At 44.2% G+C, this 21,054-nt stretch overlaps 1 protein-coding gene and 1 pseudogene across 1 annotated transcript; one reads left to right on the top strand and one right to left on the bottom strand.

The window, feature by feature from the left end:
- Window positions 1–1,341: 1,341 nt before the first annotated feature.
- Window positions 1,342–2,335, bottom strand: LOC128846880 (olfactory receptor 1019-like). Its single transcript, XM_054046136.1, has one exon. It carries the CDS (start codon window positions 2,284–2,286, stop codon window positions 1,342–1,344), a length of 945 nt encoding a protein of 314 aa, XP_053902111.1. The 5' UTR covers window positions 2,287–2,335.
- A 5,423-nt stretch (window positions 2,336–7,758) lies between these two features.
- Window positions 7,759–19,009, top strand: LOC128846008 (olfactory receptor 4D1-like; annotated as a pseudogene).
- The last annotated feature ends 2,045 nt before the right edge of the window (window positions 19,010–21,054 follow it).

Genomic DNA, 21,054 nt, shown 5'->3' with positions numbered 1-21,054 from the left:
TCAGAAGACAGGATAATGTGCTAGATGGACCTTTGTTCTGACCCAGACCTCTATCATATCAATTCCTAGTTGTGACTTTTCCAAGCTGAAAAGTCTCAGACTTTTTAATCTCTCCTCATTTGGAAGCTGTTCCATTCCCCTAAACATTTTTGTTGTTCTTTTCTGTACTTTTTCTATTTTTAATATTTTTTTAGATGGGATGCTCAGAAATCCATGCAAAATTCAACACGTGGGTATAAAATGGATTTATATAGTGGAATTATGATATTTTCTGACTTATCATCTATCTTTCCTAATAGTTCCAAGGAAAAAATGTTTTTTTGACCAAATCAGAAATGTGTGCAGGAAATTGTCATTTTTGTTGATAATTTCGAGTGTTTCATTCTAAATGCAGAAACTGACCATTTTTTAAAAGAAAAAGTCTATTTAAGCAACTCCATTTTCAGAAATATACTTTTAAAAAAATATAAAAAGGTTTTAAAAAACAAACATTTTATACTGAAAACTGGAAATTTTCACAGAAACCTGAAACATTTTACCCAAAATGCTTTTTGACACTGAACATTTATACAAATACTGGATGATTTTATTGATAACTCAACATTTCTACAAAAATGTTTTTGAAAAAGAATTTTTGGAGTTTTGTTTTTTGTTGCAAAAACCAAAACAAACAAATGAACAAAAAGAACCAAAAGATTCTTGTGGGAAATTTTCTTACAAAACAAAACATTATTAATGTATTTATTTACTTCCTGTGAAAATAATGGGCCTTTTTTCCTAGTTCTACAGGTTTCTACAGTTAGCAAAGCAGATGTACAATGGTATACGACAGACATAAACTATGGATTTATCACCATGGGGTCCTTGGGGAGCATGTTGATTGATGTTTCCCACCTATAAATTCCAACAACTGAGGCAGTGACAAGAAACAAGGTGTTTCATAGCTCTGTTCTACCAATTTCTTTCCCCAGTGGGAAAATTACTCATCAGAAATTGCTGATGTTATGTTAAGAAACTGAAAATTGACCTCTGAATTGTTTTAAGCTTTTCAGCAAAGAAAAATCAAGCTTTTATGCTCCCCAAATGTTACACCTAATACTGCTGTAAACTAAAAAATGTTCAGACAAAAACAGAGAAATCTTTGGCACCTGGAATAACAATCCCTGTGTACACACACAGAGAGACTTTCATTCAAATGAGTGTGGAACCCATGAGTCCTGACTCCCACCCCCACGCTCTACCCACTAGATATCACTCCCATCCCAGAGCTGCATATAGAACCCAGGTGGCTCCTAAGCCAGTTCACTATACATTAGAAGACGACACCTTCCCTTCACCTGCCTAGCTCCTGCCCAAAACTTTTCGGAGTGAGCCTTTCACCTCCTTATTCCTCAGGCTGTAGATGATGGGGTTGAGCATGGGGATGATGATGCCATAGAGCACGGGCAGTGCCCGGTCCTGGTCCTGTGAGTAGGTAGAGTTGGGGCGGAGGTAGGTGAAGAGGATGGTACCAAAGTAGAGGCTGACCACGGTCAGGTGGGAGGTGCAGGTGGAGAAGGCCTTGAGGCGCCCTTCCCTCGTGCGGATCCTAAGGATGGCCAGCGCGATGTACACATAGGACACCAGTGTCCCCAGCAAAGAACTCGAGACAAGGCCACCACCCAAGGCAAAGGTGGCAGCCTGGTTGACCTGTGTGTCAGAGCAGGAGAGCTGTAAGAGTGGGGGGATATCACAGAAGAAGTGGCGGAGGATGTTGACCCGGCAGAAGGATAGGATGGACATCAAGCATGAGTGCACGGCTGAGTTGGCCAAGCCTATGGCCCAGGCAGCTGCAGCCAGCAGGGCACACACCCGTCGTCTCATGAATGTACAGTAGTGCAGCGGGTGACAGATGGCCACATAGCGGTCGTAGGCCATGACCCCTAGAATCAGGCACTCGATCCCACCAAAGGAGATGAAGAAGAACATCTGGGAGAGACAACCGGCCCATGAGATGGACATGTCTCGAGACAGGTAATTGGCCAGCATCTTGGGCACAGTGGAGCTGATGTAGCCAATGTCCACCACCGAGAGGTTGCCCAGAAAGAAGTACATGGGCGTGTGGAGCCGAGAGTCCAGGCTGACCAGCAGTAAGATGAGCATATTGCCAATCAGGGCCACCAGGTAAATGACTGTGAAGACCCCAAAGAGGACGAGCTGCTCCTCTGGTTTGCTGGCGAGACCTAGGAGGATGAATTCGGTCACCAAGGTGCTGTTTTCCCTCCCCATCATCTGGAGGAAGTCCATCCCCTACAAGCAGAGGAAGGGCAGTAGTGTGATAGTTGAGCTGAGACATTTAGCCTTATTATGAGCTTAACTGTAAAAAGTATGTGAAAGTTAAAAAGATATCATAACCTACAGTAACAAATGTTGATGGGAAAAGGTATGAATGGGAGACAGAGACTGAGTTAGTTCAAACAAAAAGGTCTCCTGGTAGAATTCAAGGACAGTGTTCAGATCATCCTTGTTAAACAAGAAAAGTTGGTGTGGGAAATCCGTGGAATGTCAGAAACTAGGCCTGATTGGTGAATAAAATAATGAGGGTATGGCCTATTCCCCCTGTCACCTCCTTTTGGGGGTCCTTCAAGAAAGAGATTTGTTGGAAGAACAGACAGAGGCTACTGGAATGAGGTTCACCAACATGACTGCCACCCCGACCAATTCCTGGGTCCCCAGACCTTTGTCATCCTGATCCAGGGAGATGCTCTGACCAGACTGGGCCAGAGATATGGACCAAGGCGACATCACCACCTCTACATTCCCGGCTGAATCCCAACCACCACCTGAGATGAAAATGGATCGGACAGCAGCAACAACAACAATTTCAGCCCATCTCAACTGACCGCTTTTCCTTTCTCCAACAAGAATTATTATCATCTTTGATGCCATCTAAGAGACAGCCAAACAAGGGGGTTTGTTTCTTCTGAAACTCTCTCCAGGGAGCAAGGGCTGTTCTTATAATAAAACACTTATTTAATAATTTATATTTCAAGGGCTTTAACTGTTTTCTGTATGCCACGTTGGTCCCAAGATATTGGCAAGACAAATGGGGTGATGTGATATCTATTACTGGACCAACTGCTGTTGGAGAGAGAGACAAACTTTCAACCCACGCAGAGTTCTATCTCATCCACCTTGCTTCTTTAACTGTTTTTCCTCCTTTTCTGTATCTTTAATAAAAGGATGTTTAATGGTGTGTCTGCTATAGCACTAAGGTGTCTGACATATCTTTACCAAACACTGGACTTTGTTTAACACTGTCTAATGTTGGACAGTGGCTGGGTTCTGTTAACAGATTTTGCCCATTTATTGCATCTGTATTAATACAATATTGTCAAACAGTTAGGAAGCTGGTGGGTATATAGAAAACTCAAGTTGAGTTACTTGTGCTGCTTCAGAGTGACTTAGGACCAGATTTTCGAAGATGTTTAAGGGACAGATTTCAAAGGTATCTGGGCATCTACTGGGATTTTCAAAAACAGCCACTGACAGCAAAGGGAGTTAGACATCCAGTGTTTGAAGATTTCAGGAGGAACCTAAATTCTTTACAATGTCTGACCTTAAGTCCCTAGTGATAGCAGGTCAAAATAAATACATACAGACATACATACATACATTAATTAAGTTGGCAAAACTTTTTCTAAAAAAAAAAATAAGTTATTTTTTCAAAACCAAACAGTTTACGGGCCATGGAACAGTTTCAACACAAAATGTGATTGAGAATGATTTTCCTGTCCAGGATACAGTTTCAGATGACAAGCAGGTACCAGAACAGCAAGGTAGCCGGGGTGCTTTCCTGGGGTGTAGGAGACACAGGTACAAGTCCCTGCTCTCTCTGTCTAGCAGCCCTCCCTCTTCCACTCTAACCTACTAGCCCCCACTCCCCTCCCAGAGACACAACCTAGGAATCATGGTTCACAGCCCCCAGTGCTCTAGCCCCCATCCTCCCAGACTTCAGACTAAGAGGCAGACCTCACATCAAACAATTTTTGTCATTTCCCCCAAACTGGATTGCCAGCTGAGCAGTGGCTTAATATTGGAACTGTAGCCACAGTGAGGGGAGGTGAAGGACATTGGTCCTGAATAGGTATTTGGGGGACAAGTCAACATAAAAACAAAAGGGAAAATATAATCTCCAAGATGAACAGCTGTCATCTCTGCTGTTCTCTGTTATAATTACCATAATACAGATTGCATTCAAAGGGGAGGGGGGTCTAGTGGTTAGAGTGGGGGGGGGCTGATGGGAAATTGGACACCTAAGTTCTATTCCAGGTCTGGAAGGGGAGGTTTGAGAACAGCCAGTTGCTCCCTTCACTGTTCCTTAAGGATTCTGGGGCATTGGAAAAGCTCTAGTGAGGGAGCCTGAGGATGGAATAAGATGCACTATTGGCTCTGGGCTCCTTCTTCTGCCTCTGCCCCTCAATCCTGACCAGCACCCCCCAATATGATACCCCTGGGCTCCCCTTCACTGCTCTGATGCTTCCTATCAATCCCAACCTACATTCTCTCCTCTCCCATCCTGGGGACCCCACACACTCTGGAGCTCTCCCATTGCCCCTCAGTACTAACCTGCTGCCCTTTCCTGTCCTGGGCCTGAGTTCACCATCTCCGCAGCTCTCAATCCTGATGCTCCATGGCTGCAGAGGTGAAACTAGGCTCAATGGACAAATTGTCCCAGTAGGGACATGGTCACGATTAATGGCTGCAATATATGGACTGTGGGTCTGTTTTGGTGCAGCATATATCGGGGGTTACCGGACTAGCTGGGGTAAGTGGGCTGGATGGTCACATAGGTCTGTTCTGGGGTCAAAGGGAAAGGGGTGGGGACACAGCAGGCTAGATGCACACAGGGGTTTGATCCAGCATAGCAGGGAGCAGGGAATACCGAGTTAGATGGATTGATGATCCAGTCTGGTAAGTATGTTCCCGTGGAAGGAAATTGATTTGAGATTTAAACTTGAAATCCTTAGCCCATTCGTTGCAAGAATTGTCTTCTCTTGCCCTGGCTGCCTGCCTCACTGTCTCTCTTCAGAGCTCTTCTGCCGTCCTGCCCTAAAGAGCTTTGGAAAGCAAGCATTTCCGTGCCCCTCAGCCACCAACCCCCCCAGCCCCCGCTCTGTGCCCAGCTGACAGGCAAAGTCCATCTGGGGAGACTGGGCTCAGAAGTTATTGCAGAGCCATCTCCCAAGAGAATCATTGTTTGTACTCTGTAAACACCGCCTCAGGTCTATCCCGAGTGTATCAATTTTCCTCTTAACACCTGCATCCTTGAGCAAGAAGGAGGGCGAAAGCCAAATCTGAAATCAAAACAGGAGCCAAGCCAAAACGAACTGCAATGTTCCATTCTCAGGTCCCCTATTTAGGGGAGTTCTATTTCAGGAATCCCTGGTTCAAGTGACTCAAAATTTGCCCCACTTACCCTAACTCAGGCACCAAGGCGACACAGCAATTTTCAAAAACAATGTGATTCAGCAGGTGGATTTTAGAGCACTTAGAAAAATTCGCTGTGGTTGGATCTTCAGCTGGTGTAAATCTCGATTCCAGAGGTTTATGTTTCACCATTTTCTACATTGTGTAAGGGCACAAGGCAGCACTGGACAACCTGATTTCTCCCTTAATCAAGTTTTAGGGCAGTTAATAATTCATAGGGTCAGATCTTCCACTGGTGAAATCAATGTCATTTAAATTAAACCACTGGGAATTGGTTTAAGCAACTCTGAAAAATCTCAGCCAGTCTATTTAAGGCCCATTCAACAAAACAAAACTTTCTCCCTTGTAAGCTGTTTTTTTGTGACAAACTGTATTTTTGTTGCAATAAGGGAGTTCATCAAAGATGAAAATGTTCATGAAAAAATGAGAGAGACAAGGTGGGTGGGGTAACATCTTGCATTGGACCAACTTCAGCTGTTGAAAGAGACAAGAACAGAGCTCCTTAGGTCTGGGCCTAGACTGTGTATTCATCCTTCTTAACCATATAGACTGTATTTAGTACCTGCTACTCTTCCCTTTGGAAGACGAGTGAATTCAAAGACACACACATGCAGCCTCCTTATGTCACTCTGATTTATTTTAACAGCAGGAATAAAGCATCTCAGCCAAAGCCATCCCATCCCATGGTGGGCACCTGGGCAGGCCAAGCTTGTTCAGATACCCCCAGAGGGTCCCTGTGTGTCAGTCTGGTTCCCCCAAACCTGTGTCTTGACAGAAGGAGCCTTTTGAAACTCCTCCAGTCCTTTGGTTCTGTTGCCTTTCTGGGCTTTGGCTGTACTGGACATGAGTTAGAACATAAGAACGGCCATACTGTGTCAGACAAAAGGTCCATCTAGCCCAGCATCCTGTCTTCCAATGGTGGCCAATGCCAGGTGCCCCAGAGCGAATGAACAGAACAAGTAATCATCAAGTGATCCATCCCTTGTTGACCATTCCCAACTTCTGGCAAACAGAGACTAGGGACACCCTTCCTACCCATCCTGGCTAATAGCCATTCATGGACCTATCCTGCATGAACTTATCTAATTCTTTTTTGAACCCAGTTCTAATTTTGGCCTTCACAACATCACCTGGCAACGAGTTCCACAGGCTCACTATGTGTTGTGTGAAGAACTACTTCCTATTTTTTTTTAACCTGCTGCCTGTTAATTTCATTGGGTGACCCCTAGTTCTTGTGTTATGAGAAGGAGTAAATAACACATCCTTATTCACATTCTCCATGCCTGTGATAAATATAAAGGGAAGGGGAACAACCTTCCTGTATACAGTACTATAAAATCCCTCCTGGCCAGAGGAACAAAATCCTTTTACCTGTAAAGGGTTAAGAAGCTCAGGTAACCTGGCTGGCACCTGACCAAAAGGAACAATAAGGGTACAAGATACTTTCAAATCTGGGGCGGGGGAAGGCTTTGTTAGTCTCTTCTGTGTCTGTCTGTTCTGGGTGCTTGCTGGAGACAGATCAAGAAAGCAAGCAGTCCAACTCCATTAGAATTAGTAAGTACTAGCAAGGGAATGCGTTAGCTTACTTTTGTTTTGGCTTGTGATTTTCTCTGTGCTGTGAGGAAGGTGTATTCCTGGTTTTCTTTTTGTAACTTTAAAGTTTTGCCCAGAGGAAAATCCTCTGTGTTTTGAATCTGATTTCCCTTTGAAATTATCTTCCATTCTAATTTTACAGAGGTGCTTCTTTTACCTTTTTTCTTTCTAATAAAGTTCTGTTTTTTTTTTTTTTTAAAGAATCTGATTGGTCTTTTTAGTGTCCTAAAAAATCCCAAGGTTGGTCTGTGCTCATCTTGTTTATTCTCAAGCCTCCTCAGAAAAGGGTGTGTAGGGCTTTGGGGGATATTAAGGGGGAGTAGGAACTCCAAGTGGTCCTTTCCTTGAGTTTTGTCTATCCACTTGGTGGTGGCAATGCTACCCAATCCACGTTACACGGGAGAATTTGTGCCTTGATGAGTTTTATCCAAAGCTGGTAGAAATAAGCTTAGGGGGTCTTTCATGCAGGTCCCCATGTCTGTACCCTAGAGTTCAGAGTGGGGAGGGAACCCTGACATGGTGGCAGAGCTGTGGGATCATTTTGAACCAGAGATTATTTTGAACCAGGAACACAGACCTGAGGAGTTTTTCTCTCTCTTTGCCTGGAGGCAGAGATGTTAGCTTACAGCCAGGAAATTCACAAACAGTTTTTTTTTCTTTTTAGCTCTCGGGTAAGCTAGGCAAGCAGGAGCTAGGATGGTGAAATGCAATGTCCAACAGAAACTAGAATTAGCTAAATTTGAAACTGAAGAGAGACAAAAAGAACATGACAGACAGATAGCCTTAAAACGCTTCGAGTTGGAAGCAGAGGAGAGGAAACAGGTAAAATGCTTGGAGGCAGAGAAGCACCGCTTGGAGGTGGAGGCAGAGAAGCACCACTTGGGGGCAGAGGCAAAACGCTTGGAGCCGGAGTTAGCGCTGAAGCGATTAGATCTGGAAAAAGCTAACCTGAATCAACCAGATAACCCTACCAATCTTTCTCCGGGTGCCGCTCCCAAGGAAATTTCCCACCTACAAGGTAGGCGATGACACAGAGGCCTTCTTAGAAATTTTTGAAAGAGCCTGCCTTGGGTACGGCATCTCTACAGATCAGTATATGGTGGAGCTGAGACCGCAGCTCAGTGCACCCTTAGCAGAGGTGGCAGCTGAAATGCCTAAGGAACACATGAACAGCTATGAACTTTTTAAAGACAAGGCCAGGATACGAATGGGGCTAACACCCGAGCAGGCCTGTTGGTGGTTCAGACGTGTCATTTACCCGACACGCCTACCACTTTGTGAAAAATTGGGATGTCTGGATACCAGAAGCAAGTGTTAAATCTCCGGAAGAGTAGCCCTTCCTAATGCAAATGGAGCAGTTCTTACAGGGTGTTCTTGAGGAAATAGAAAGATATATCCTAGATGGGAAGCCCAAAACTGTAACTGAGGTGGGGGAGATTGGAGCCAAATGGGTGGAGGTGGCAGAAAAGAAAAAAAACTGGTAACAGTTGGAGCGAATATCAGAAGGGACAACCCAAAACAAAACCGTATCACCGGGGACAACCCAAGGAAAACTCCAGACACCTTATCATCCCACCACACCTGTATCCAGCAATCAACCTCACCCCAGTGACCAGTCAGCTTGGCGGTGTTTTAAATGTAATGAGCTGGGGCATGTAAAGGCCAACTGCCCCAAGAACCCCAAAATATTGCAGTTCATTACACCACAATCACACCAAAGGTCTCCAGGCCCAGATGCCTCCCAGATACCCTCAGAGCAAAGGGAAACTGTGAGTATGGGCGGGAAGAAGGTTGTCGCATGGAGGGACACTGGAGCACAAGTGTCAGCTATCCAACAGCCCTTAGTGGACCCCAAATTCATCAACCCAGAGGACCAAGTGACAATTCAACCCTTCATGTCAAACTCTTTAACCTTGCCTACAGCCAAGTTGCCTGTCCAGTACAAGGACTGGTTAAGAATGTGGACTTTTGCAGTCTACGATGATTATCCCATTCCCATGCTACTGGGGGAAGACTTGGCCAACCATGTGAAGTTAGCCAACAGGATGGGAATGGTCACCCGCAACCAGGCTAGGCAAGCCTTCACACCTAGCTCTGTCCCCGAGCCTTCTACAAAGGCCCTGTCTGTGTTACCAGAGACCTAGACTGAGGTGGTGGAACAAGACCCCATACCAATGTCTACGACAGCAGTAGTGGATCCAGTTGCAGAAACACAGACAGAACCAGTCCCAGAACCAGAACTGGTGGAGCAGCCAGCACCAGAACCATTGACAGCACTGAATCCAGTGCTTGCAACCCCGCCTACAACTTCAACACCAAAGGGCACCAGTGAGCCTGCACTGGCATCAGCAGATAAAACCTATGCAACAGGCTCATCAGGAGCCTGAAATACAACATAATTCATCAGCAGAGAGCGGTTCACAATCCATGGAAACAGCCCCATCACCTACATCGCTTCCAAAGGGACCAAGCCCAAGTCTACAATTCAATGAGGAATTGATGTCTCCAGCATCAAGGGAACAGTTCCAGGCTGAGCAGGAAGCAGATGACAGGCTCCAGAGAGCCTGGACGGCAGCACAGAGCAACCCACCACCTCTCAGCTCTTCTAATCGATCCCTGTTTGTTGTAGAAAGAGGACTTTAATACAAGGAAACTCTTTCTGGTGGACACCAGGAAGACTGCCATCCTCAGAGAGAGTTGGTAGTTCCAACTAAGTACCGGGTAAAGCTCTTGAGCTTAGCCCACGATCATCCTAGTGGCCATGCTGGGGTGAACAGGACCAAAGACCGTTTGGGGAGGTCCTTCCATGGGGAGGGAATGGGCAAGGACCTATGTCCGGTCTTGTGAGGTGTGCCAAAGAGTGGGAAAACCCCAAGACCACGTCAAAACCCCTTTCCAGCCACTACCCATAATTGAGGTTCCATTTCAGCGAGTAGCTGTGGATATTCTGGGTCCTTTCCTGAAAAAGACACCCAGAGGAAAGCAGTACATACTGACTTTCATGGATTTTGCCACCCAATAGCCAGAAGCTATGGCCAGCTCTGAGCAACACCAGGGCTAAAGGTGTGTGCCAGACATTAACAGACATTTTTGCCAGGGTAGGTTGGCCCTCTGACATCCTGACAGATTTGGGAACTAATTTCCTGGCAGGAACCATGCCTTTGGGAAGCTCATGGGGTGAATCACTTGGTTGCCACCACTTATCACCATCAAACGAATGTCCTGGTGGAGAAGTTTAATGGAACTTTGGGGGCCATGATACGTACATTCGTAAATGAGCACTCCAATGATTGGGACCTAGTGTTGCAGCAGTTGCTCTTTGCCTACAGAGCTGTACCACATCCCAGTTTAGGGTTTTCACCATTTGAACTTGTGTATGGCTGCAAGGTTAAGGGGCCATTACAGTTGGTGAAGCAGCAATGGGAGGGGTTTAGGCCTTCTCCAGAAACTAACATTGTGGACTTTGTAACCAACTTACAAAACACCCTCCGAACCTCTTTAGCCCTTGCTAAAAAAACCTTAAAAGATGCTGAGGAAGACAAAAAGCCTCGTATGATAAACATGCCAGAGAGTGTTCCTTCAAAGTAGGGAACCAGGTCATGGTCTTGAAGGCACTCCAGGCCCATAAGATGGAAGCGTCGTGGGAAGGGCCATTCACGGTCCAGGAGCGCCTGGGAGCTGTTAACTATCTCATAGCATTCTCCACCTCAAACCTAAAGCCTAAGGTGTACCATGTTAATTCTCTAAAGTCCTTTTATTCCAGAGAATAACATGTTTGTCAGTTTACATCCCAGGGAGGAGATGACGCTGAGTGGCCTGAAGGTGTTTACTATGAAGGAAAAAGTGACGGTGCACTCTCCCGTGAAAGTTTCCCAGAATCAACTGGTTAAAATCATCCTTGAAATGTGGAAAATATTGTTAGTTTTTATATAGTCATTAGTATATCTAAAGATACATGCGTCTTATTGACTCTGTTTTCTCCTACAACTCCAGGAAGAAATAACTGCCAGTGTGGAACTGGCTGTCCAACACTATCTGTGATTTGGGGGGCGTGTCATAAATATAAAGGGAAGGGTAACAACCTTCCTGTGTACAGTACTATAAAATCCCTGCTGGCCAGAGGCACAAAATCCTTTTACTGGTAAAGGGTTAAGAAGCTCAGGTAACCTGGCTGGTACCTTACCAAAGGGAACAATAAGGGAACAAGATACTTCCAAATAGGGGGTGGAGGGTGGTGGAAAGGCTTTGTTTGTCTCTTCTGTGTCTCTGTCTGTTCTGGGTGCTTGCTGGAGAGAGATCAAGAAAGCAAGCAGTCCAAGTCCATTAGAATTAGTAAGTACTAGGAGGGAATGCATTATTTTACTTTTGTTTTGGCTTGTGATTTTCTCTGTGCTGAAAGGACGGTGTATTCCTGGTTTTCTTTTTGTAACTTTAATGTTTTGCCCAGAGGAAAATCCTCTGTGTTTTGAATCTGATTTCCCTGTGAAATTATCTTCCATTCTTATTTTACGGAGGTGCTTCTTTTACCTTTTTTCTTTCTAATAAAGTTCTGTTTTTTTTAAGAATCTGACTGGTCTTTTTAGCGTCCTTAAAAAGCCCAAGGTTGGTCTGTGCTCATCTTGTTTATTCTCAAGTCTCCACAGGAAAGGGGGTGTAGGGCTTTGGGGGATATTAGGGGGGAGTAGGAACTCCAAGTGGTCCTTTCCCTGAGTTTTGTCTAATCACTTGGTGGTGGCAGCAGTACTTAATCCAGGGTCCAAGGTACAAGGGAGAATTTGTGCCTTGGTGAATTTTAACCTAAGCTGGTAGAAATAAGCTTAGGAGGTCTTTCATGTGAGTCCCTGCTTCTGTACCCAAGAGTTTAGAGTGTGGAGGGAATCCTGACAACACCAGTCAAGATTTTATTGACCTCTATCATATTCCCTCTTAGTCGTCTGTTTTCCTGGCTAAAATGTCCAAGTCTTTTAAATCTTTTCTGATACAGAAGCTGTTCCATAACTTTAATAATTTCTGTTGCCCTTCTCTGTATCTTTTTCAATTCTAATATCTCTTTCTTATCCATAAAGATTCCAAGATCTCTTTCTTGAGTGGTAAGAGCTAATTTAGACCTCAACATTTTGTATGTACAGTTGGTATTATATTTTCCAGTGTGCATTACATTGCAGTTATCAACATTGAATTTCATCTGCCATTTTGTTGCCCATCACCCAGTTTTGTGAGATCCCTTTGTAACAGTTCACCCATCTGCTTTGGACGTCATTATCTTGAGTAATTTTGTATTCTCTGAAAAATTTGCCACCTCACTGATTACCCCTTTTTCCAGATGATTTATGAATATGTTGAACAGTACTGCTCTCAGTACAGATTGCCCCAGTTGCCACTTTATTGATCCACATAACATGATTTTCTCTAAAGCATCTTTTGAAAAGGCAAACAGTCTGGATTGGAACACACCAAGTGATGGAGAATTCCCTTGGGATGTTCATGGAATCTTAGAAGATTAGGGTTGGAAGAGACCTCAGGAGGTCATCTAATCCAACCGCTTGCTCAAAGCAGGACCAACACCAACTAAATCCTAAAATCCTAAAATCCCTCTTTGATGGTCCACGCTCGTGGGGTCAGGGCAGCATGGCCTAGCGGCCAGAGTCTATATCGCCACCCTTCAGTGCAGGGCAGCGTGGCCTAGCAGCCAGAGTCTATAGTGCTCCCTTTGTTGCAGGGAGCGTCCATAACAGCCAGAGTCCATAAAGCGACCTTTTGGCACAGGGTAGCGTGGCCTAGTGGCCAGAGTCTGTAGCGCCTCCCTTTGGTGCAGAGCAGCGTTGCCTAGCGGCTGGACTCTATAGTATTGGGGTGTGACTACCCAGTAGGGAGGCCCGGGCCCACCTGACTCCACCGGGCCTCAACCCAAGGCCCTAACAGTGGTGTAGCTGCTTGTCACTGACTCAGCGGGGGGGTCCTGCCGAAACACGCTGATTTTCCCTGGGTGGGAGGTACCACTCCGATACCCTCCCTGGGTCACTTCCTACCTGAGTCTGTGATGGGGTTTCCCATGAGACGTTGATTCCCCTGTGTTCGACAGGTCCAGTCATCTCCAGGGTCTCCTCCAGTCGCCGGGATGCAGGCGGGCTCTGGACAGCTGCGATTCCCAGCTTGGTCAGAGGCTGTGGCTGGCCCACCGCAGGAGCTTCCTTGGCAGGTCCTTCCCCTGCAGCCTCCAGCACAGAATGAGCCAGTCTCCCTCCCTTCATACTACTACAGCACTTGGAGCATGCCTAGTCTTGCCGGGGAGGCGGGACTTCCACAGTCAACCCCTGGGGCCTAACCTGTCTGGGCTAGTGTGGGGTATGCCCACCCCGTCACACCCTCCAAGAATTCAGATTCCACCACCTCCCTAGGTAATCCATTCCAGTGCTTCACCACCCTCCTAGTGAAATAGTGTTTCCTAATATCCAACCTAGACCTCCCCCATTGTAATTTGAGACCATCACTCCTTGTTCTGTCATCTGCCACCACTGAGAACAGCTGAGCCCCATTCTCTTTGGACCCCCCCTTCAGGTAGTTGAAGGCTGCTATCAAACCCTCACTCCTCTCTTCTGCAGACTAAATAACCCCAGTTCCCTCAGCCTCTCCTTGTAAGTCATGTGCCCCAGTCCCCTAATGATTTTTGTTGCCCTCCACTGGACTCTCTCCAATTCATCCACATCACTTCTGTAGCGGGTGGGGGGCGGCAAAACTGGATGCAATACTCCAGGTGTGGCCTCACCAGTGCCGAATAGAGGGGAATAATCATTTCCGTCGATCTGCTGGCAGTGCTCCTATTAATACAGCCCAATATGCCGTTGGCCTTCTTGGCAATGAGGGCATACTGCTGACTCATATCCAGCTTCTCATACACTGTAATCCCCAGGTCTTTTTCTTCAGAACTTCTGCTTATTCAGTCAGTCCCCAGCCTGTAGCAGTGCATGGGATTCTTCCTTCCTAAGTTCAGGAATCTGCACTTGTCCTTGTTGAACCACATCAGATTTCTTTTGGCTCAATCCTCCAATTTGTCTAGGTCACTCTGGACCCTATCCCTACCCTCTAGCATATCTACCTCTCCCCCAGCTTAGTGTCATCTGTGAACTTGCTGAGGGTACAATCCATCCCATCATCCAGATCATTAATGAAGATGTTGAACAAAACCCGCCCCAGGACCAACCCCTGGAGTACTCCGCTTGATACCGGCTGCCAACTAGACATCAAGCTGTTGATCACTACCCATTGAGCCCATCACTACCCATTGAGTTTTCTATCCACCTTATAGTCCATTCATCCAATCCATAACTTTTTAACTTGCTGCCAAGAATTCTGTGCTAAAGTCAAGGTAGATCACATCCACTGATTTCCGCATATCCACAGAGCCATTTATCTCATCATAGAAGACAATCAGGTTGGTCAGGCATGACTTGCCCTTGGTCAATCCATGTTGATTATTCCTGATCACCTTCCTCTCCTTCAAGTGCTTCAAAATGGATTCCTTGAGGACCTGCTCCATGATTTTTCTGGGGACTGAAGTGAGACTGACCAGTCTGTAGTTCTCCGGGTTCTGTTTCTTCCCTTTTTAAAATATGGGCACTATATTTGCCTTTTTCCAATCATCCAGGACCTCCCCTGATTGCCACAAATTTTCAAAGATAATGGCCAATGGCTCTGCAATCACATCAGCCAACTCCCTCAGCACCCTCAGATGCATTAGATCTGGACCCATGGACTTGTGCACATCCAGCTTTTTCAAATAGTTCTTAACCTGTTCTTTCACTACTGAGGGCTGCTAACCTCCTCCTCATACTATGTTGCACAATGCAGCAGTCTGGGAGCTTACCTTGTCTGTGAAGACTGAGAGAAAAAAAGCATTGAGTACTTCAGCTTTTTCCACATCATCTGTCACTATGTTGCCTCCCCCATTCAGTAAGGGTCCCACACTTTTCCTGACCTTCTTCTTGTTGCTAACATACCTGTAGAAACCCTTCTTGTTACCCTTCACATCCCTTGCTAGCTGAAACTCCAATTGTGCTTTGGCGACTGCATGCCTGAGCAATATTTTTATACTCCTCCCTAGTCATCTCTCCTAATTTCCAATTTTGTAAGCTTCCTTTTTGAGTTTAAACTCACTGAAGATTTCCCTGTTAAGTCAAGCTGGTCACCTGCCATATTTTCTATTCTTTCTGCATCTCAGGATGGTTTGTTCCTGCACCCTCAATAAGGTTTCTTTAAAATACAGCCAGCTCTTCTGCACTCCTTGCTCCCTCATATTAGCTTCCCAGAGGATCCTGCCCATCAGTTCCCTAAGGGAGTCTAAGTCTGCTTTTCTGAAGTCCAGGGTCCGTATTCTATTACTCTCCTTTCTCCCTTTTGTGAGGATCCTGAACTCAACCATTTCATGGTCACTGCTGCCCAGGTTGCCACCCACTTCTACTTCCCCTACCAATTCTTTCCTGTTTTTAAATAGCCGGTCAAGAGGAGCACGACCCCAGTTGGTTCCTCCAGCACCTGTACTGTACACTTTCTGTTTGTTAGCAGCAGGTCAATTTAATTTGTTCCAGTGGTTAATCACAATTAAACATTTGTGCCTAATTTCTCATTTGAATGTGTCTGTTTTCATCTTCCAGACATTTCACTGTTAGACTGAAGAGCACTTTAGTACCTGATATAGAAAGAAAGAAAGAAATTTTGGTAAAACAAACAATTATGAAATTCGACAATAAGAGATAAACACAGCTTGTTTTTTAATAAAATCCAAATAAAAATGTTTTTCTAAAATATTTGAAAGAATATTTTATTCTTCTTTTCTTTTCCAAAAAGTTCTATACTTCCAAAGTTCAAGTACTAAAGAGGCAGGTCTATAATGAAAAATATTTAGTTAACAATAGGCATTACTTCCTGAACATATCTATACTCCATGTGTCTCAGAATTGGATTTTCAGATCAAAAAATGAATTATATTATTTATATTCCTGTAAATCCTCTTGAAACAGTGCTGCTCTGAGAAAATAACTACAGGATATTTCTGGAAGTAATATCTTTAAAAAAAATCAAATAATTTCCCCCTCATATTAGCCTCCCAGGTGATCCTGCCTATTTGCTATTATTTCTGCATTTCAGGATGGTTTGTTCCTGCGCCCTCAATAAGGTTTCTTTAAAATACAGCCAACTCTCCTGCACTCCTTGCCCCCTCATATTAGCTTCCCAGAGGAACCTGCCTATCAGTTCCTTAAGGGAGTCTAAGTCTGCTTTTCTGAAGTCCAGGGTCCGTATTTTGCTACTCTCCTTCCTTCCTTTTATCAGGATCCTGTACTCAACTATTTCATGGTCACTGCTGCCTAGGTTGCCACCCACCTCTACTTTCCCTACCAATTCTTCCCTGATTGTAAACAGCAGGTCAAGAGGAGCATGGCTCTCAGTTGGTTCCTCCAGCACTTGTACCAGGAAGTTGTCTCCAACACTCTTCAAAAATGTCCTGGATTGTCAGTGCATTACTGTATTGCTCTCCCAGCAGATGTCAGGGTGATTGAAATCCCCCATTAGAACCAGGGCCTGTAATCTAGAAACTTCAATTAGTGGTCCGAAGAAAGCCTTGTCTACCTTATCTTATGATCTGGTGGTCTATAGCACACACACACCATGACATCACCTTTGTTGCTCTCACCTCTAAACTTAACCCAAAGACTCTCAGCAGGTTTTTCTCCAGTTTCATACTGGAGCTCTGAGCAATCATACCACTCTCTTACATGCAATGCCACTCCTCCACCTTTCCTCCTGTACCTGTCCTTCCTGAACAGTTTATAGCCATCTATGACAGTGCTCCAATCATGTGAACTGCCCCACCAAGTTTCTGATACTGTATTCTAGTTACATCATAGTTCCTTGATTGTGCCAGGACTTCCAATTCTTCCTGCTTGTTTCCCAGGCTTCTTGCATTTGTGTACATGCACCTAAGATAATTAGCCGATTGCCCTACTTTCTCACTATGAATCAGGAGGCTTCCCATCTTGTACCCTCCCCCTTGTGTTTCCTCCCAGTATCCCACTTCCCCACTTACCACTGGGCTTAGGGCACCATCCCCTGGCGGACCTAGTTTAAAGCCCTTCTCACTAGGTTAGCAAGCCTGCCTGTGAAGATGCTCTTCCCTCTCTTCATTTGGTGGATCCCATCTCTTCCTAGCAATTCTTCTTCCCGGAATGAAGTATTTTTGTTAATAATTTTCCTTAATGGCTACACAAATAGATGTGTTTTATCCTTCCTCCAAATGTTTCCCCATCGTTCCAAGTGATATCTGCTTTTAGATTATTTTCCCATTTTCCATAAATGTGACCTCCTTTTCTTGGTGCCTTGGTAACAATTCATAGCTTCTACAGGCTGAGGCCAAATTGCATACTATGGGACTCCTTGCATTCTCCCCACAAATTCCCTGTGTGCATCCCTTCCATCTCCCTCTATTTCAGGACACCCTACAGCTCCCCCCAATCCTCTTCCATCGGGTGTTCTGTGTGCTCCCTACACCCTCTCCTCCCATACCAGGGTGCTGCTTCCTCTCTCCCATTCCCACCATGTGCACATCCCCATTCCCACCTTTCCCCCACATTGCACCTCCCCCTAGTTATTTGTCTCCTTTCTCTCTGGTTAGTAAGTGAGGCAGGGTGTCAAGATGTTGAACTCTATTTGGTGCATGGGCAGAGATGAGATGGAGTGTTGTTATGAGAGAAGGTTCTGAAGTTTTGGAATTGATCAGAGGCAGTATTCAAACATTGCCTCATTACAGACAGACAGACAGTAATGTTTATGAGTTTAAGGTAAGCTAGGTAACTGCGGCCAAACATGGGCCACTTTGAGGTCTCCTTTCCCTTAATTACTGGTTCCATCATTGTTAACAGTCTGTTAAAACCTGGACTTCCCACATTGGAATGTAAAGCTTTTAGTTGCCTTTTCCCCTAACCCTCACATAAAATGTTATTGTAGACATGTAAAGTGTAAAGACGTGTAGAACCTCACCACTACAGTGACTGAATTTGTTCTCTTGGGCCTCAATTAGAAGTATCAGCTGAAGTTTTTTCTCTTCATGTTCTTCTTCATAGTCTATGTGAGCACTTGGCTGGGGAACTTCGCTATCATCATCACAGTGATAGCCGACCACCGACTCCACATCCCTGTGTACTTCCTGCAGGCCAACATGGCTTTCATGGATGTCAGCTACTCATCAGTCAATGCTCCCAAATTGCTGTCCAGTCTCCTCTGCAAGTATAAAACCATCTCATTCAATGACTGCATTTTCCAGATATTCTTCTTCCACTTCATTGGGGGTGCAATGTTATTTTTTTCCTGTGGGGATGGTGATTGATCAGTACATGGCCATCTGTAAACCTCTGAGATATTTGATTATCATGAACCAGGGTGTGTGCATGGGGCTAGTGGCGCTGGCATGGCTGGGTGTATTTGTTCACTCTGTTGTTCAGATTGGACTGTTCCTCCAGTTGCCATCCTAAGGACAAAGTGTCCTGGACAATTTCTTCTGTGATGTCCCACGGGTCATCAAATTGGCCTGCACTGACATCCACTTGGTTGAACTGTAGATGGTCTTCAGTGGTGGAGTGTTCCTCATCATATTATTTATCTTTTTGCTAATTTCCTATGCCATCATCTTAGTGAAGACCAGGACACATGTCATGGAAGGGAAGTGCAAGGCTCTGTCCACCTGTGGAACCCAGATTATCATGGTTTGTTTAGTATTCATACCTAGCATCTTCATCTATGCTTGGCCTTTCAAAAAGTTCACCCTGGACAAGGTGGCACTGTAAACTCCCAAATGCTGAACCTGATGATCTACACACTGAGAAATGCCAAGATGAAAAAGGCCATCAAGAGACTGGTAAGCAGAATCCTGTTCTCATGGAGGAAACCAAAGTCATAATTTTTTTTTATAATCATGTATGAGAAAATAGACATTAACACATCAAAGTGCATGTATATACACCATGTGAAATGCGGATCCCATCCAAGAGATCACAAATGACACACTGATGAATAATTGCATTCAGGAATAAATATCAGCCCAAGGGCCATGTCATGAATATAGGGGGAAGGGTAGCCATGTTTATGTATCCTTGGCAGATGTACTAGATTGTCTTACCTGTAAAGGGTTAAGCAGTTCAAATAACCCAGTTGGCACCTGACCAGAGGACCAATGAGAAAAGAAGATACTTTCAAATATGGTGTGGGGGGGGACGATTTTGTTGTTGTTCTGTGTGTTGTTCCCTCTCCGGGTGGAGGGAGAAGCCAAACAGGTACAATATCTCCTGAAAAAATATATGTGGAATAATCCATCTAAAACCATAGAAACTGTGAGTAGGGCAAGGGAATGTGTTAGGTTAGCTTTTGTTTTGGCTTGTGAATTTTCCTATGCTACAGAGGTAGTTTTATTCCTGTTTTTGTAACTGTGAAGCTGAGCCCAGAGGGGAATCCTCTGTGTTTAAAATCTTTTTCTTACTCTGTAAAGATACCTTCCATCCTGATTTTGCAGGTGTGATTCTTTTCTTAATAAATAAAGTTCTTCTTTTAAGAAATTGATTGATTTCAATGTCCTGAAGACAAAGGGTCTGATCTGTGCTCATATTGCTAAGGCAACTGGTTGGTAGTTTATTCTCAAGCCTCCCCAGTAAAGGGGGTGAAAGAGCTTGGGGGGATATTTTGGAGGGATGGAGATTTCAAGTGACCCTTCCCTGAATATTTTGTGTAAATCACTTGGTGGTGGCAGCAATATCAGCTGAATGAATTAATGCCTTAGAGAAGTTTTTTACCTATGCTGGTAAAATATAAGCTTAGGAGGTCTTTCATGCGGGTCCCCACATCTGTACCCCAGAGTTCAGAGTGTGTGTGTGTGTGGGGGGGGGGAACCTTACAGGCCACAGTCTCCATTGAAGTCTATGGGGCCAACTTAATTTTATCGGTGTACCAGCTGTTGACTCAATGGAACCCAGTCAGTGTGAATCAACATAGCTGCACTGGAGTCAAAGCACTATATCCCCAGTTATTGCAAAGCTACATAGATCCATTGAAGTCAATGGTTGAGATCACCAATTGATGTAAAGCTATATAAATCCACTGGAGTCAATGGGTCAAATGCTCAACCTATGCAAAATGGTGTAGCTCACAAACAGCTGAATATCTGACCCTGAGATTTTTTTTTTAAATCTATGAATGATTTCAATTTCTGAATCAAATTAAAGTCTTAGAAGGAGAAAAATGGCATTTTCAAAGATGTTGAAAAATTATGTCATAAATCATTCTTAATTGGCATGAGGATTATTTTGATAGTATTACAGTTGATGAATATGAGTATTTTATTGTTGGATGTCTTAGCCTTTTTACTTATACACATTTGCAGCTTATTTATACTTTTCATATGCCTAGTTAGCAGTACAAGTTATTCAAATTCAATCTTTATTTTTACTAAGAATTATAGTTAATTCTTTTATACTGTGTTTCTATTTCTGTTTCTACAAGTTAAACTGAAGTTGTCTTTGGTTGCTTTTACCGCTAATCCTGACATAAAAGTATGCATATTAATGTAACTGGTCAAGGTTATGCATTTTTTGATGGAATTTTTGTTATTGCTGATGTTCTTGTTAATAAGTGGGTTTTAGTGAAATTTGAAAATAAAGTGAAAGTGATATCATACATTTTCCAGATTTTTGGGAGGGAGGGAGGAAGAAAGAAAGCAATACATTAATTTACTCTTTGGGTTTGACTTTTCTTCCCCCTTTTTCTCCTCTTTTCTTAAAATTTTCCTTAGAAAGTAAAAACAACAACAACAACAAAAAATTGGGGGGGAGGGGCAGAAGTAGGAAAAAATGGAAAACCAAAATCTAGCCATTTTCAGTTCAAAATGGCATTTGCATTTATTTTAAAATACAAGTTATTTTGGAAATCTTTTTGAAATTGTTCAATAATTTTGTG

Source organism: Malaclemys terrapin, chromosome 12 (assembly GCF_027887155.1).
Source record: "Malaclemys terrapin pileata isolate rMalTer1 chromosome 12, rMalTer1.hap1, whole genome shotgun sequence".
Classification (NCBI taxonomy): domain Eukaryota; kingdom Metazoa; phylum Chordata; order Testudines; family Emydidae; genus Malaclemys; species Malaclemys terrapin.
This window is presented reverse-complemented; position numbering and strand designations above follow the sequence as displayed.

Excerpts from the sequence above, each read along its gene's own strand:
- LOC128846880 (XM_054046136.1), bottom strand. The coding sequence starts at position 2,286 with ATGGACTTCCTCCAGATGATGGGGAGGGAAAACAGCACCTTGGTGACC.